This window comes from Peromyscus maniculatus, chromosome 12 (genome assembly GCF_049852395.1).
Source record: "Peromyscus maniculatus bairdii isolate BWxNUB_F1_BW_parent chromosome 12, HU_Pman_BW_mat_3.1, whole genome shotgun sequence".
Taxonomy (NCBI): domain Eukaryota; kingdom Metazoa; phylum Chordata; class Mammalia; order Rodentia; family Cricetidae; genus Peromyscus; species Peromyscus maniculatus.
Window position 1 is genome coordinate 4,518,938 of NC_134863.1, and position 15,236 is coordinate 4,534,173.

Here is a 15,236-nt window from a genome sequence, read left to right on the forward strand (position 1 = left end):
TAAACTCATATTAAAAAATAATTAACCAACCTCAAGCTTTCTCATCTGGAGACAGAAGCTGAGAAGGGAAGCCCTTGGTGTGGGGGAGTATTGGCTGAAAATGTCCCACAGGAACTGGTTCAGGTCCCAGGAGAAGTCTGTTGGGTGGTGGCGTGGTGAGCACTCAGATGACGCGTGCCGCGGAGGTCTCCTTGCTGACCCCTTCCTGCTAGAGGACAGCACTCGCTGCCCAAGGGCCACACTTGCTCTTGTCCCCTCCCAAGATGCACAGGTGGGCAAACCTCAGCCTTTCCACTGAAGACGAGCGTGCGGGGCCCTGGGCTCTGGCCGGCCAAATGTGAAGACGGAGCCAATGCCCAATGCCTGCGGCTGGCCCTGCTGTGAGCAGAGAGAGCCCAAACATTCACTAATAATAACTGCTGAAGGCCAAGCCCCGGTGTGGTGGTATTGTGTTCCCCAAAATATTGTGTACTCTAATAAACTTATCTGGGGTCAGAGAACAGACAGCCACTAGATACAAAGGCTAGAAAATGGTGGCACTCACACCTTTAATCCTAGCATTCCAGAGATAGAAATCCCTCTGGATCTCTGTGAGTTCAAGGCCACATTGGAAATAACCAAGCATGGTGACACACGCCTTTAATCCCAGAAAGCCAGCCTTTAATCCCAGGGAGTGGTGGTAGAAAGCAGAAAGATATATAAGGCGGGAGAACCAGAAACTAAGGGCATTTGGCTGGTTAAGCTTCAGGCTTTTGAGCAGTAATTCAGCTGAGACCCATTCCGGATGAGGACTCAGAGGCCTCCAGTCTGAGGAGACAAGACCAGCTGAGGATCCAGCTAGGTGAGATAGCTGTGGCTTGTTCTGTCTCTCTGATCTACCAGCATGGACCCCAATAACTCGCCTCAGGTTTGATTTTATTAATAAGAACTTTTAAGATTCCTGCTATACCCCGGGCTCATACTTTACTGATAAAGAACATGAATTTATTTATTGTATGGTCTATGTGTGTGCATGTGTGTGTGTTCCTGTGTGTGTGCATGTCCCTGTGTGAGTGTGAGCATGTTCCTGTGTGTGAGTGAGCTTGTGTGCACGTTTCTGTGTGTGTGTGTGCATACAACTGTGTGTGTGTAGACATGTTCCTGTACGTGAGTTTGGGTGTGTCTATTCCTGTGTGTTTGTACATGTCCTTGTGTGTGTTTGTGTGTGAGTGTGTTCCTGTGTGTTTGTACATGTCCCTGTGTGTGAGTTTGTGTGTGAGTATGTTCCTGTGTGTTTGTACATGTCCCTGTGTGTGAGTTTGTGTGTGAGTGTGTTCCTGTGTGTGAGTTTGTGTGTGAGTGTGTTCCTGTGTGTTTGTACATGTCCCTGTGTGTGAGTTTGTGTGTAAGTGTGTTCCTGTGTGTTTGTACATGTCCCTGTGTGTGAGTTTGTGTGTCAGTGTGTTCCTGTGTGTGTTTGTACATGTCCCTGTGTGTGAGTTTGTGTGTGAGTGTGTTCCTGTGTGTGAGTGTGTTCCTGTGTGTGTTTGTACATGTCCCTGTGTGTGAGTTTGTGTGTGAGTGTGTTCCTGTGTGTGTTTGTACATGTCCCTGTGTGTGAGTTTGTGTGTGAGTGTGTTCCTGTGTGTTTGTACATGTTGCTGTGTGTGAGTTTGTGTGTGAGTGTGTTCCTGTGTGTGTTTGTACATGTCCCTGTGTGTGAGTTTGTGTGTGAGTGTGTTCCTGTGTGTGTTGTCCCTGTGTGTGAGTTTGTGTGTGTGTGTTCCTGTGTGTGTGTTGTCCCTGTGTGTGAGTTTGTGTGTGAGTGTGTTCCTGTGTGTTTGTACATGTCCCTGTGTATGAGTTTGTGTGTGAGTGTGTTCCTGTGTGTGTGTGGTTTGGAGTACAACCTGGGGTGAAGTTCCTTGCCTCTCACTTTGAGGTTTCATGGGTCAGGCTAGCTGGCCTGTGAGCTTCTGGGGATTCTCTTGTCTCTGTCCCCCATCTTTGGAGGGATGGATTGTGTTGGGGTTACAGGTGCATTCTACTGTGTCTGGCTTTATGTGGGTTCTGGGGATTTGAACTCAGATCCTCACAGTTATGTAGCAAGTGCTTTGCCAACTACTCTAGCTCCCTATCTGTCTTCCCAGCTGACGCCACGGCCTGGGCAAACAAAGCCATTACCAGGTAATGAGCTCATTAGGAGGTCAGACAAGGTCATTACTGAGTAATGAATTTACCCCCTGCAGAGTCACCTGCCTCAGTTCAGCTCCCAGAAAACCTCCGTGTCCAGAGCCAGGGGTGTTCAGGGTAAGATACGCCCAAGTTCAGCCCCATGGAAGGGAGCCCTGGACCGTGCAGTGGCCCTCAGGCGGGACCCTGGTCTCTTCCACTCTGGAAACATCCCCAAGTCCCGAGGTCTCACACCTGGCTTCTGTGTGAGCACAGATCGGTTCTCCCCTCTCGCCCCTGCATCCTCACCTCTTTCTGGCAGCACAGCCTGAGTGTTCACGATGTGCCTGCTGCCGTAGGGCGGGTGCTTCTCCGGGAGTCTGAGCATGTAGGGAGACATCAGTCAAAGGGGGAACGAGGCTGGAGGGATGACGCGGAGCAGTGGGTACGAGGCTGGAGGGATGACGTGGAGCAGTGGGTACAGGCAGAAAAGGAGGGACAGTTTGGAGAAGGACAGGGGCGGGGAAGGCTGAGCACAGGAAACAGGTTATACAACACAGTATTTTAGGCAGAGAACAGGCACTTGCTGGAGGGTGGGCAGGAGAGGGTGTCCCAGCGCGGTGCACAGCCAGGGCCTCGGGCAGGCTGGCCTGGCCTATGACCAGGGACAACGGAAAAGGTCCCTGCCAGGGTCTGGAAGATGGCCTTGGCAGAGACGCCTCAGCAGGCCGGAGAAGGGGGACCCCGAGAGACTTTCAGACAACTGGACACGTCCTTCCCAGGTGGCTAGCCACACTCTGTCCTTCAACAGCAACCCAGTGTGCTGGCCGTCTTTCGTACCCTTGGTTACGTTAAAAGTGATTCGGCCACATACTGGAACTCTGTAGGTCTTTATGGAGGGCCATCTGGGTAGAGCCCGCGCTGTGGTGGTTCCCCTGTGGGAGGAAGAGACAGGACTCAGCTCTGAACACAGAATGACCAATGGGGATTTGTCGAGTGCAGGGAGGGGCCGTGATGAGACATTAAAAGGGGAAACGGGGCATTCCTGTTGAAGATGGACCCGGCCACCAGATCATCTGGGGCACCGTGGGGGCTGAGGTGGGTAGATACCGGCCCTTGCTAAACTGACTTAGCACAATTTCTTTTTGGTTTGTGTTTTCCGAGGCAGGGTCTCAATCTTTAGCCCAGGCTGTCCTGGAACTCATGTTATAGCACAGACTAGTCTTGAACCCACAATCCTTCAGTTTCAGCTTCCCAAATTCTTGGATTAAGGACACGAGTCACATGCTAGGCCCAGAGTTCATCCTAAAGCTGGAACCCAGAAGGAAGTTCACAGATGGACCGAGGAAGTGTCAGGAGCCTGAGTAAAGCTTAGCTAGGCAAAGGAGTGTGACCACTCGAAGCGGTGTGGGGTGAAGGCCTTTTCCACCCAGGCTGGTCACTAGGGAAGGGACAGGCAGCTGGGGCTGGCTGAGGCTGCTGAGCCACACGCGCTGGTGGGTCCGTTCCCATTTCTGTCCTAGACAGGTCACAGGGGTTAAGGCCCAAGGCCTAGGCTGCTCAGAGCCACCTCAGGCCAGATATTCCAGGGGCCTGGGAAGCTGCTGACGCCAAGGCCTGGGCAAACAAAGCCATTACCAGGTAATGAGCTCATTAGGAGGTCAGACAAGGTCATTACTGAGTAATGAATTTACCCCCTGCAGAGTCACCTGCCTCAGTTCAGCTCCCAGAAAACCTCCGTGTCCAGAGCCAGGGGTGTTCAGGGTAAGATACGCCCAAGTTCAGCCCCATGGAAGGGAGCCCTGGACCGTGCAGTGGCCCTCAGGCGGGACCCTGGTCTCTTCCACTCTGTTTGAAAACATCCCCAAGTCCCGAGGTCTCACACCTGGCTTCTGTGTGAGCACAGATCGGTTCTCCCCTCTCGCCCCTGAGGCCCTCACCTCTTTCTGGCAGCACAGACCCTCCCGGAGCTCGGACAGGTGGGGAAACCAAGGTCAGGCAGCAGGAACTGTATCCGCCCTGGCCGGAGCTCAGACATTCTAAGAGGTGTCTGCATCCTCACCTGGCCATCAGACAATTAAACAAAGAAATAGAATTTTCCAGAAATTTTATGATGGAGGAAAGGAAAGCCTGATGCCAGTCAGGGGGGAGCTTCTCTTCCAGAAAGAGATTTCTCCAAGTGCTGACAACATGGCAGATGACCTTGCAGGGCTGAAGGGCAGAACAGCACAGGTCAGTGATGCGCAGGACCAGCCAGGATGGCTTAGCTGTATGTACTCCTGCTCTCCATTAGACCCAAGCCTACCAGAGATGGCCTGGGTGTCACAGTTTGTTCCTCTTCTCAATGTCACCACACTTGATACATCTCAGTATTACTTGTCACTTTGTCTGTTGAGAATGAGCTCGTTAGGGCTGTCAAGGCCCAGCTCGTCCCCTAGAAACTCTGGTAACAGGGCCACCGGAGGTCGGTGCAGGAGCTGGGGCCCCGATCCTGCTCCCTCCAGCTCTCGTCACTCCCTCTGGCACCCCCACTTTCAGGAGGCAGTGCCAGCCTCTGGGGCTGCACAGACGGCTACCACCGGTCCGCCTCCACCCAGCCAGGACCTTCAAGGACTCTGCTTGCTGCCATTTCACCCAGAGCTGGGCCAGCTTGAGCCTGGCAGGACATGTGGGGAAGACAGAGCTACACAGGCCTGGGCTTTGGGGGCACTTGTGCCCTGACACTCCCGCTAAGGACTGCGAAGCTGGCTGCCCATCCTCCAGGACTTCCCACAACTCCCTTCTCTGAAGCTCCCGGAGCCCCTCCAACATGGCTGAGTGCTCTCCTGGCTCCCAAATGCCCTCTGGCTCTGGGAAATAAGCCCTATCGTGGCGACTGCCAGGGCTTAATGGCACCAGAGTGCAACTGTGTCAACAGTGACGACATTCAAGTCGCACAAAAGGACGGCCCCATCTCGATGCCCGCCTGGAGCTCCAGGTGTTCCGACCCACCCACCTTGTTCATGAATTAATGAGTGGTGTGGTCACTGACTGCCCTTTCAGGAGGTCCCACCTGGATGCACAGGGCTAGATCAGGGTCAGATGGGGACGAGCCTGCAGCCAGGCTCCCATGCCACAGTGCCTGGGCTAGGCCTGGTCGGAGCCAGCGCTTGTATGCTGGGAGCTAAGGGCTGACCAGCTCTGAGAAGCCCCCAGGAGGGGCAGAGGCTAGCTGCTCTCTTCCCTCGGTCTGTGCCCCCCAGCCCTGCCCCTCTTTTCACCCATTCTTCTTTTGAAGGGGGCACCTCTCCGAGGAGCCATCTGGGTCAGGGTTGTTTGTTCTTCCACCCCAGCTCCTGCTGCAGCCCTGCCCCTACCCATCAGACCTGGGCCAGGCAAGCCTAGACCCCACATCTGCAGCCTCATCAAGGGGCAGCCTGGAGCTCTCTGCAGAGGCTCAGCATGAACTCGGCTAATTCATACCATCCCGAGTCTAATACGGAAACACTGAATTGTCTGCCTCTCCGCACAGGCCCCTCCTGCCTCTAACGTTCCCACCGCTGGTCTGCAAGCTCAGAGCCCGTCACCCTGTCACCCTCCCAGCTGCCAGGCTTCCTGGGTGCAGACTTGGTTCAGAGAGGGTAGAGCCCCTCTGGCCACACAGCCTGGAGAACAGGCCTAGGGCAGGCATTCAGGGCTTTTTAGTCAGCAGCGTTTAAATTAGGGGTTTGGGGAGGGGCATGGTTAATGAGCTCTAGAATTCATCTGGGCCCAACACACGTGGTCCCAGGGGACAGGGGACTCAGCAAGAACGGGAAATCTAAGAGGCCAAGTACCACATTCTCATCTCTAGGTGAGATTAGTAAACTAGGGGGAAACAGGCGGCCCTCTACCTGGCTGCCCACAAACAGTAGACAGCAACCGTCCACCCCACATACATACACATGTGCAGGTACAGAGGTGCAGAGGCTAGCCTCTCCACGTGTGTGCAGACACAGAGGTGCAGAGGCTAGCCTCTCCACAGGTGTGCAGACAGAGGTGCAGAGGCTAGCCTCTCCACAGGTGTGCAGACACAGAGGTGCAGAGGCTAGCCTCTCCACAGGTGTGCAGACACAGAGGTGCAGAGGCTAGCCTCTCCACAGGTGTGCAGACACAGAGGTGCAGAGGCTAGCCTCTCCACAGGTGTGCAGACAGAGGTGCAGAGGCTAGCCTCTCCACAGGTGTGCAGATACAGAGGTGCAGAGGCTAGCCTCTCCACACCTGTGCAGACAGAGGTGCAGAGGCTAGCCTCTCCACACCTGTGCAGACAGAGGTGCAGAGGCTAGCCTCTCCACAGGTGTGCAGACAGAGGTGCAGAGGCTAGCCTCTCTGCACATGTGCAGACACAGAGGTGCAGAGGCTAGCCTCTCTGCACATGTGCAGACACAGAGGTGCAGAGGCTAGCCTCTCCACAGGTGTGCAGACAGAGGTGCAGAGGCTAGCCTCTCTGCACATGTGCAGACACAGAGGTGCAGAGGCTAGCCTCTCCACAGGTGTGCAGACACAGAGGTGCAGAGGCTAGCCTCTCCACACCTGTGCAGACAGAGGTGCAGAGGCTAGCCTCTCCACACCTGTGCAGACAGAGGTGCAGAGGCTAGCCTCTCCACACCTGTGCAGACAGAGGTGCAGAGGCTAGCCTCTCCACACCTGTGCAGACAGAGGTGCACAGTGGCTGGGCACACAGACCAAGTCTCCCTCCCAGCACTGCTGGGTCCATGCAGAGCCCTCCCTCCTTACAATTTTCTTTCGAGGTCCCAGGGCACAGAGCACCCAGAGTGCTAACAAGGCCCCAGGGGTACAATGAGAAGGACCGGTGGGGAGACGCTGCCCTCTAGAGGGATGTGTAGCCCACTGTGCCACACACAAGCACAGCTCACTTTGCAGAGTTGGGAATGGACCAGGGCAGTAGTGAGAGGTTCCACACAGAGCGGAAGGGTAATACTGATAACCTGAGATGAAAGGTCAGCAAGGGCAGGGGCTTGGCCAGGGTGAGAGGGAGGGGTCAGCTGGGCTCCAGCTCCACTCTGAGCATCCATATATTGTATTCCTCTATCACACATTCAGCACCGTGAGCGACCAAAGGACCTAGCCCAGCGCCAGACTCAGCGCAGAGGAGCCAGCCCTGGGCTCAGACACCTCACCGTGGAGGGCAGGGAGTCACCTAAAATCACTGTCCGCCAGATGCAACGGCATGTGCCTGCAGTCCCGACTGCTCCAGAGGCTGAGGCAGGAGTTCAAGACCAGTCCGGGCAACATAGCAAGTCCTTGTCTCAAAACCAAACAAAAATGCTCTGGAGAGTTGGCTCAGTGGTTAAAGGCACCTGCTGCGAAGGACCGGGGTTCGATTCCCGATTCCCAGCATCCACGTGGATGCTCACCACCTCCTCAGGTGACACACATGCACATACGAAATAATAAAAATAGATCTTAAAAAACAAACTAAACAAAAACCGAGATCAGCTGGAGGTGTATCTCAGTTCAGTGGTTCCTTGGCAGGAATGAAGTCCTGGGTTTGTCCCAGTACTGACCACATAAACTGGGCATAGTGACACACACGTGTAATCCTAGCACTCAAGAGGTCGGTGGATCCGGAATCTGAAGTCATTCTTGGCTACCTAGGGAGCAGGAGACCAGCGTTAGCTACAGGAGACCCCGTTTAAAAAACCCAGAATCTCTGCCAGGCGATGATGGCGAGTGCCTTTAGTCTCAGCACTTGGGAAGCAGAGGGAGGCGGATCTCTGTGAGTTCGAGGCCAGCCTGGTCTACAGGGCGAGTTCCAGGACAGCCAGGGCTACACAGAGAACCCCCGTTTCGACCCCTACCCCCTCAAATGTTGTGAAAGTGACTTGTGGTAAGGCTTCTGTTTCTAGTTGGGAGGCTGGGTGGGCAAGGAAGGCTCCCAGTCCGGTGGGATACGCCGGAACTGTCCGCAGGGGAGGGGCGCAGAGTCTACGCGTGTAAAGGCCACAGGGCTGCCTGGGTGGTTAGGTTAAACAGGATAGGACAGGACAGGGTAGGAGATGGGCTGGGGCCCAGTGGTCTCCGAGGGATGGGCACATGCTAGGGTCAGGAAGTCTCTCAGAAGGTTGGGGAGAGGGGCAAGAGCTTGGGGTTGGCGATGCCAGTCACAAGGATGGAGTCTTGTGGCTGATTGGGACCGCGGGAGACACAAGAGAAAGCGCGGCTTGGGCTGGGGATGTAGCGCAGGCAGAGTGGTTGGCTAGCTTACAAGACGCACGCACGCGCACACACACGCACGCACGCACGCTCACGCACCTGGGTTGTGAGCTGAGGGAGGCTGATTCTTGTCCAGCCCAGCCTTCCCTGCTGTGGCCAGGGCATGAGAGGATGTGAGGTGGATTTTGATTCTGGCCTTAAGGTGTCTGTGCTTTAGCAGCCATTGCGCCATGTGCTTGGCCGCTGCCTAGGGGCCAACCCAAGTCCCATCTGGGGGCCCCAGCCGACAACGTGGTCCCTGGGGCCAGGGTTCGAATGCCCCTGCCTACTGGCACAGCCCTCCCGCAACCCGCGGCCTCCCCGGAGCCCCAGCCACGTAGGAACCGGCTCCGCCGGGGTTCCCCCAGGCCCGGTCGTTCCCACAGACGTCCCAGGAGCGCGTCCCCGCGGGTCCAGCGGTCGCTAGGCTGCAGGCTGGGGCCCAGGCCCTCTCGGCTGGGTTGGCAGAGTGGTGCAGGCGGCAGCGCATGGCGGCAGAGCCCGGGCGTTCGTGGACTCAGGCGCGCACTGCCTACGGCGTTAGAGAGGCGCTGAGGCGAGGCGTGAGCCGCCGGCAGGACCCCGGCTCGCAGCCCAACGGGCCGGTCCCCGAAGATGTCCGCGCCCCGGGCCGCCTGGCTCGCCTGCGCGGCCAGCTGCGGGCCGAGGCGGCGGGGCGGGCCGAGGCGCCGCGGCTGATGCGGGTGGTGGAGCGCGCGGGCGCGCGAGCCGGGGCGGCGGGGCCCAGCGAGAGGAGCGACGCTCGCAGCGGCGGCGGCTCGGTGTGCTCGGTGTGCGGAGAGCCGCGCGGCGGCGCCACCTACCCCGCGGGCGTCTTGGAGGTGAGCGAGCGGCGGCTGCAGGAGGGGCTGGCGGCCGTGCGCGCCGAGCTGGGCGCGGGGCTCGAGGCGCTGCGCGCGGAGCTGCGGACCGAGCTGGACGCCCTGCGCGCCCTGCTGCCACCGCCGGCGCCGGCGCCGCCCGCCCGCCGTGAGCCCCGCGGTCCCGCCCTGCTGCGGGCGCTCGGCACCGTGAACGCGCTGGTTTCGGCCTCCAGGGCCGCGGAGAACGGTCCGGACGCTCCCGCGGACGGCCTGGCAAACCGAGCCGCTGCCCGGAAAAACTACAAGAAAACCCCAGTGCCTTCAGCGGCTGCGCAAGGCGGAGGAGATTGAGGGGCTCCCGTGTCCCCAGAAGGGGGCAAATTGGCTGATGTACGGTCCTCCTACAGACTCCCCAGATGCCGCCAATGATGCTCCATTATTTAAAGGGTGGGCGGCAGAGGCTGCGTAGATGGCTTTGCGCTATGGGTGATCGCCACCGGGGACTGAGGCTGCGCTCGCTGTAGAGCCGCTTTTGGCCTTGAAGCTGGGGGAGAATCTGGACCAGAGTGTTACTGCTGTGGAGGAGCTGGCATAACCGAGGGATCTGCAGCCCGGAGGCAAATGGTTGCACTTTCTTTTTCTTTCAAGTCCTAGGGGGCAGGCAGGACCTCCATGCACTAGAATAGTGTGAACTCTGCACTGTGTAACAGACTTTAGGGACGTAGGGGAGCTGAGACAGCGCATGAACAGGACATCAGTCTGCTAGCCAACTCCACGGTAGTGCCATGTTGCCAGTATCCCTTGGACTCAGCCCCGGACAGTTATAAGAAGGACACAGCCCTTCACTTAGCCCTCCCGACAGTCGTCAACACCGGCTTCTCTCTAGAAAATGTTCCTCAGGGTAATAATTCCCCAGAGTGCCACCAGGCATAGCACTTGCTGTCTGTCACCCAAACCAACCGACTCAGTGCCTTCTGCTGGAGCTGCTTTTTCTTGAGGACTGGCTTGGGATCACCACCAGGGTCATCGTTTTAATGTGGTACAGTAACCCTCTTCATTGGTCACCCAGCTTGTGTTTAAAATAAAATGTAATTTCTGGTATGGGTGGCATTTCTGAGATGCACTGATTTCACCCTTCCCTTTGACCGGAGGTTCAAAATAACATGTGGGTGGGTGTCAGAGTTGGGTATCCACGTGGGTCTCAGTTTTGAAAGAAGTTTCTACGATTGAGATGGACAAGAAGGCAGTCACTCAGGAGCCTCTTGGTTGTGTGGACAGGAACACTGAGGCTGAACTGAGGTTGGGGCAGGCTTCTCTCCCCACCATCCCCTTGAGCACTAGGCACACACCTCTTCTCAGCTACATTAGGCCAAGGTCAGTCTGCATCATTTATTGTGGAAGCAGGAGTCACCCACCCGTGGGTCTAGGGGCCCTGCCAGAGCCTCAGGCTGACTCCCAAGCCCAAAAGAGCCAGGTGCAAACAGGGCAGAGTAGAAACTGATGACCGGAGGGATGCTCCAGGAGAGGCTAATACCCTGCGCCCTCCAAGAGGTTGCTGGGGGCGGAGATTATCCACGAGCGGTCTGGGGTGCAAGCCCGGTGGCCCAGTCTGGGGTATGGTCTGGAACTGTGCTACCTGAGGACGGGCAAAGATGGGTCAAGACGGGACGGGGCAGGCAGAGAGGGCAGGGGTGGCAACCGAGGCTGTGGAAGGAGCCAGGCATTGGGTAGGGATGGTGGCTCCCACCTGCGCGCGCCCAATGGGTACGGTGTTTTCAAAGACTGTCCAGAGCACAGCCGGCTCGCAGCCCGGCGTGGTTAGAGACCCGGAGTATCGGTAGTAGCGTAAGAGCCCCACAGCACTTGGCAGCAGTGAGGCCAGTGGAAAGGTGGACGTCAGGTTCACAGAGACCCCTGGACGGTGGGAGAGAAGTTGGAACTCACCTCCCCTGCTCTTGCTCCCTACCCACATCCCTTCCAGCCTAGACGGGACCCTGCAGCTCCTTACCAGGTAAAGATAAGTTTTTTAGGGCAGACACAATGGCAGAGAAATTGGTATTGTCCCTGTCCTCCTCCTGGAGAGAATTCCAGTGAGAAGGGCTTTGAGGTTCTGTGTGTGTTTGCTTCCAAAGGTGGGGAGGGCCCAGGTGGAAGGTCTGGGAGATCTGGGGGTGGAGTGAGGAGGGTCACCCCCCACGATGTCCACCAACACTCCTTTCCATTGGCTCCCCCACCTCTTGAAAATCCCCTAAGTCCCATGATCCCCCCAGACTCCAAACAGACCCCTGTTCTCCACACAACTCCACGACCCTCATCGGGAAGCATGCATGGAGTCACACAGTCCCTTCCTCACCACCAACAGTACGGCCAGCACCGCCAGCCCATCTGGGTGCCTTTGTGCCTCCCTCAGGTCCCGGTACTTTGTGTTCATGTGGACCATGTGCATCTAGGGAATAGAGCACACAGATGGTGTCCAGCTGCCGCCTGCTCCCTCTGCCCGTCTTCTCTGGTCCACCCTGAACCCACCTCCATAGAGCCATGCTTCTGGTCCAGGCTGTGCTCCGAGCCTTTGTGCCCTGGGCTGCCCCAGTGGAAGTGCAGCTGCAGGAGGCGGTACCCTGGTGATGGCAGCCCAGCCCCTCGGATCCCTGGGTAGCTCTGCTGACCGGAACTTACTTGCAGTAGCACTGAAGATGGGGGAGCATATGAGAGCCCATTGCCCCCCCAGCACATCCCCCCGCCCAGCACACCCCCCTGCTGTGGGAATCAAACTGGCCCCAGCAGTGCGGCTGGGGGCCTTGATCTCTCTCCAGCATCTTGACATCTAGCTGTGAACTGATTGGCCTCGGGCATGGCTAACTTCATTTACAGGGAGCCTCCTCCGCTTGTTTCCCGAGGACTTGGATTCCTGTGTGTGTGTCCCGTTCTCATAGTTTCTTAGTCCACTTGTGTATGTGTGGGTGGGGATGGGAGCAGTGAGCTCTTTGGGGAAGTTGCTTCCTCAGCTTTGTGTGTCCTGATCCCTGTGTATGGATGAGCTTCCTGTAAGCTGTGTGGACTTCTTGCCTCTGTGTATTGGTCTTGACCTTATGGTGCTGACCTGTATGGCCATTGTTCTCCAGGGTCCAAGGGTCTAGAGGTGCTGTATCATAGCCTTGAAAGATGAAGGGCTCAAGAGTGTAGTCCCGTTGGACCAAACGAAGGTCGATGTTGATGGGGGACTGGGCTGGGCCCCCACAAGCAGGTGCTAGCTCCTTCCAGTGGGTAGGGCCTGAGGAAACAAGGGCTGGAGTCTGCAGCAGGGTCGAGGGGCTGTCTGGGAGTGCACTGAGGGTAGATCCCATAACCCAAACACTGCTGGCTGAGGATTGGCTCACCTCCATCCTCCCGCCACACCTGGTCACAATTGCTCTCTAGACCCATCTGACTTAGCCACCAAGTCTGCAGGCAGACTGCCCCATAGACAGGTTAGATGGATCTGAGACATGGCTGCATACTCATGCTGGGGACCACCCCTGGCCACACCCACAGGCTCACAGACCCTGACCATGGATGACAGCGGACACACGTGATCACAGCATGCCTGCTGCCTGGTGCCCAGTCCTTTAGAGCACAGAGGCTGGCAGAGACCAGACAGATCCACACAGCCTGTTACAACTGTCCTCACCGCACTCTGGGTCTTGGGAGTCGTAGCACCAGGCACCTACAGACAGGAGGCAGGGACTGAGCTGAGAACCACCACATGCCCTTTAGAGTTTCATCCTGGCCTCCGTCCAGGACCGGGGCCAGGCCAGCCAGGAGAGGTTGTTCCTGACCCCGCATCTCCTCCCAAAGTCGCCCCACCACTAGTGGGTGAGCGGTGTCGGGCAGATCTAAGATCACACAGGCAGAGCCTTGGTGCTTACCCGTGGCGTCCACCTGGGCCACTGGCTGCATGGCGAGGAAGCGGAGCAGAAAGCCCAGGGCCCACATGATGCAGCAGTGGTTGTGACTCTGGAGAGCTGCAAACTGGATAAGAAACGTGTGGCCAGGCTACTCGGAGGGCTACTCACTCATTGGCTGGTGAACAGGAGGTGTGGATAAGTATCCTGTGGACATGCTGGGGCGGGGCCACAGAGGGCCAGAGAGGGTGGGGCTCAGGTAGGGCCACTAGGAAGAGGTGGGCTGGAGCTGGCCCAGGGCTGCTGCAGCCAGAGTAATGGTTAGCATTAATTCTGAAGGGTGCCCGATTATTCTCACAGCAGAGGGAATGGGGGACAGGGACCTGGGGGGACATGCCAAAGCCACCATCAAAGAAATTAGTTCAAGAGGTGAGGGCACTTGGGATCCTAGTGACCAAGACTTAGGAGGCTGAGGAGGGGAGGTGTGGATGTTTCTTGCCTTGCTACAAACTTGAGACTCCGACCCATCCCAAGTCCAGGTCCACAGCTGCCTTCCTACTGATGCACCTGGCTGAGGACTACACTACTAACAGGTCCTGGAAGAAGCTGCAGCCTTTCTGTGGTAGGGACATTGCACTAGCTCAAGCCCCTTTGCCCAAGTCCAGGCAGTCAGAATGAAGTGTCTGTAACTCTTTGGCTTCCCTGTGTGTCATTGATCACTTGACAGTTCTGTACTTGGCCACCACGTGTCTGCAGGTGTGAGTAGATTTGGCCTAACCATGACTACCAGGGAGCGGGCTGGAAGCCTGTCCCCCGGGCATTCCAGTGCTCGGCATCTCTTTGCCATAGCCCAAGGGAGCACAGTGGAAAAGCACTTGCTTAGCATGTGTCCCTGGATTCACCCTCAGCAATTGCTGGAGGAAATGGTGACCCAGAGACCCCTGCTTCAGACGTGTTGGGGATCCGAACTCCCAATCCCTCTCAAAGGCCTGGGCAGTTCTTTCCTGACCCTGACCTGTCAGCCTGTGACAGCCTGTTCTGTCACAGAACACAGCTAGCTCCACAACGACCTTGATCCTAGCTTTACCCTCGTTCCCGAGTTTTGACCACCGAGGGCTCCTGCATGCATGTGGTGCGCACACACAACTATAAAAACTAAAATACTGTGCTAGGCATGGTAGTGCACACCTTTAATCCCAGCACTCAGGATGCAGAGGAAGGTGGATCTCTGAGTTTAAGGTCAGCCTGGTCTACAATAGTGAGTTCCAGGACAGCCAAGGCTATGCATAGTCTAAAAAAACCAACAAAATTAATGTTTTAAAAGGAAGGTAAGCGTAAGGATTCCTTCCAGAAATTACTATCAAGAACCCCGTTGTCCCACAGAAGCGATGGCAGTCAACACAGTATCTGGAGGCCGCCACGTTTCCTCTGCTCCTCACCCCAGTGCACCCCCACCCCCTTTTCAGGAGGGAGCCCAGCCCAAGTCAACAGGCCCTGCTAGTCTGTAGCACCTTGGGACTTCTGGAAAGGCAAGACCACCCAATATTTTGTTGTTGTTGTTGTTGTTATTGTTGGTTGAGACAGGGTTTCTCTGTGTTGTTTTGGTGCCTGTCCTGGAACTCACTCTGTAGACCAGGCTGGCCATGAACTCACAGAGACCCTCCTGCCTCTGCCTCCCGAGTACTGGGATTAGAGGCGTGCACCACCACTGCCTGGCTCCCCCAATAATTTTATAGATGAGAATCTCCCCAGAGGATGCAAACTTCTCCAGCCTCTGTAGGGAGGCAGGGTCCAGCCCACCCTGGGTGTAGGTAGCCAGCCCCACCCACCCTCTGAGAACCTAGAGCTCTGCTGGAAGGGGCGCTTACTCGACCTGAATGTCTAGAGACTAACTAACTGCATGCCCTTCCCTGCTCGGCCTATCTCACACTGGTCACTAGTAACTAGAGGATACAGCAGCCTGCCTGTCACTCTAGCCACACATCAGAGGGAGCACAGGGTGGCCTGTCATGTACCCTGCACAGACTCCAAGCCTAGCTGTCTGGTCCTCAACTAAAGGGTGTCAGAAGCCAGCTGGATGCCTGCAAGGACTGAAACCTTAGGAGAGCCCTGGCTATAGGGCTGGGTTGCAGCAAGGACTGACCAT

The 15,236-nt window shown here is 56.7% G+C and overlaps 2 protein-coding genes across 5 annotated transcripts; one reads left to right on the top strand and one right to left on the bottom strand.

The window, feature by feature from the left end:
* The first annotated feature begins 8,424 nt into the window (after positions 1-8,424).
* On the top strand, positions 8,425-10,398 carry LOC143268049 (protein FAM246A-like). The gene has a single exon (XM_076548450.1). It carries the CDS (start codon positions 8,874-8,876, stop codon positions 9,558-9,560), a length of 687 nt encoding a protein of 228 aa, XP_076404565.1. The 5' UTR covers positions 8,425-8,873; the 3' UTR covers positions 9,561-10,398.
* Positions 10,399-10,584: 186 nt separating this feature from the next.
* On the bottom strand, positions 10,585-15,106 carry LOC102925803 (carbonic anhydrase 15-like). Of its 4 annotated transcripts, none has more exons than XM_006983531.4 (8): positions 13,115-15,106; positions 12,877-12,912; positions 12,310-12,480; positions 11,736-11,896; positions 11,563-11,655; positions 11,218-11,284; positions 10,957-11,123; positions 10,585-10,845 (listed from the first exon to the last, which is right to left on the bottom strand). In XM_006983531.4, exons 1-8 carry the CDS (start codon positions 13,179-13,181, stop codon positions 10,633-10,635), a joined length of 975 nt encoding a protein of 324 aa, XP_006983593.1. In that variant the 5' UTR covers positions 13,182-15,106; the 3' UTR covers positions 10,585-10,632. The 4 variants fall into 4 exon arrangements, with proteins under 4 accessions (XP_006983593.1, XP_076404562.1, XP_076404563.1 ...); XM_076548447.1 differs by having other exon boundaries at positions 11,218-11,374; XM_076548448.1 differs by lacking the exon at positions 12,877-12,912 and having other exon boundaries at positions 11,218-11,374.
* Between the last annotated feature and the right edge of the window lie 130 nt (positions 15,107-15,236).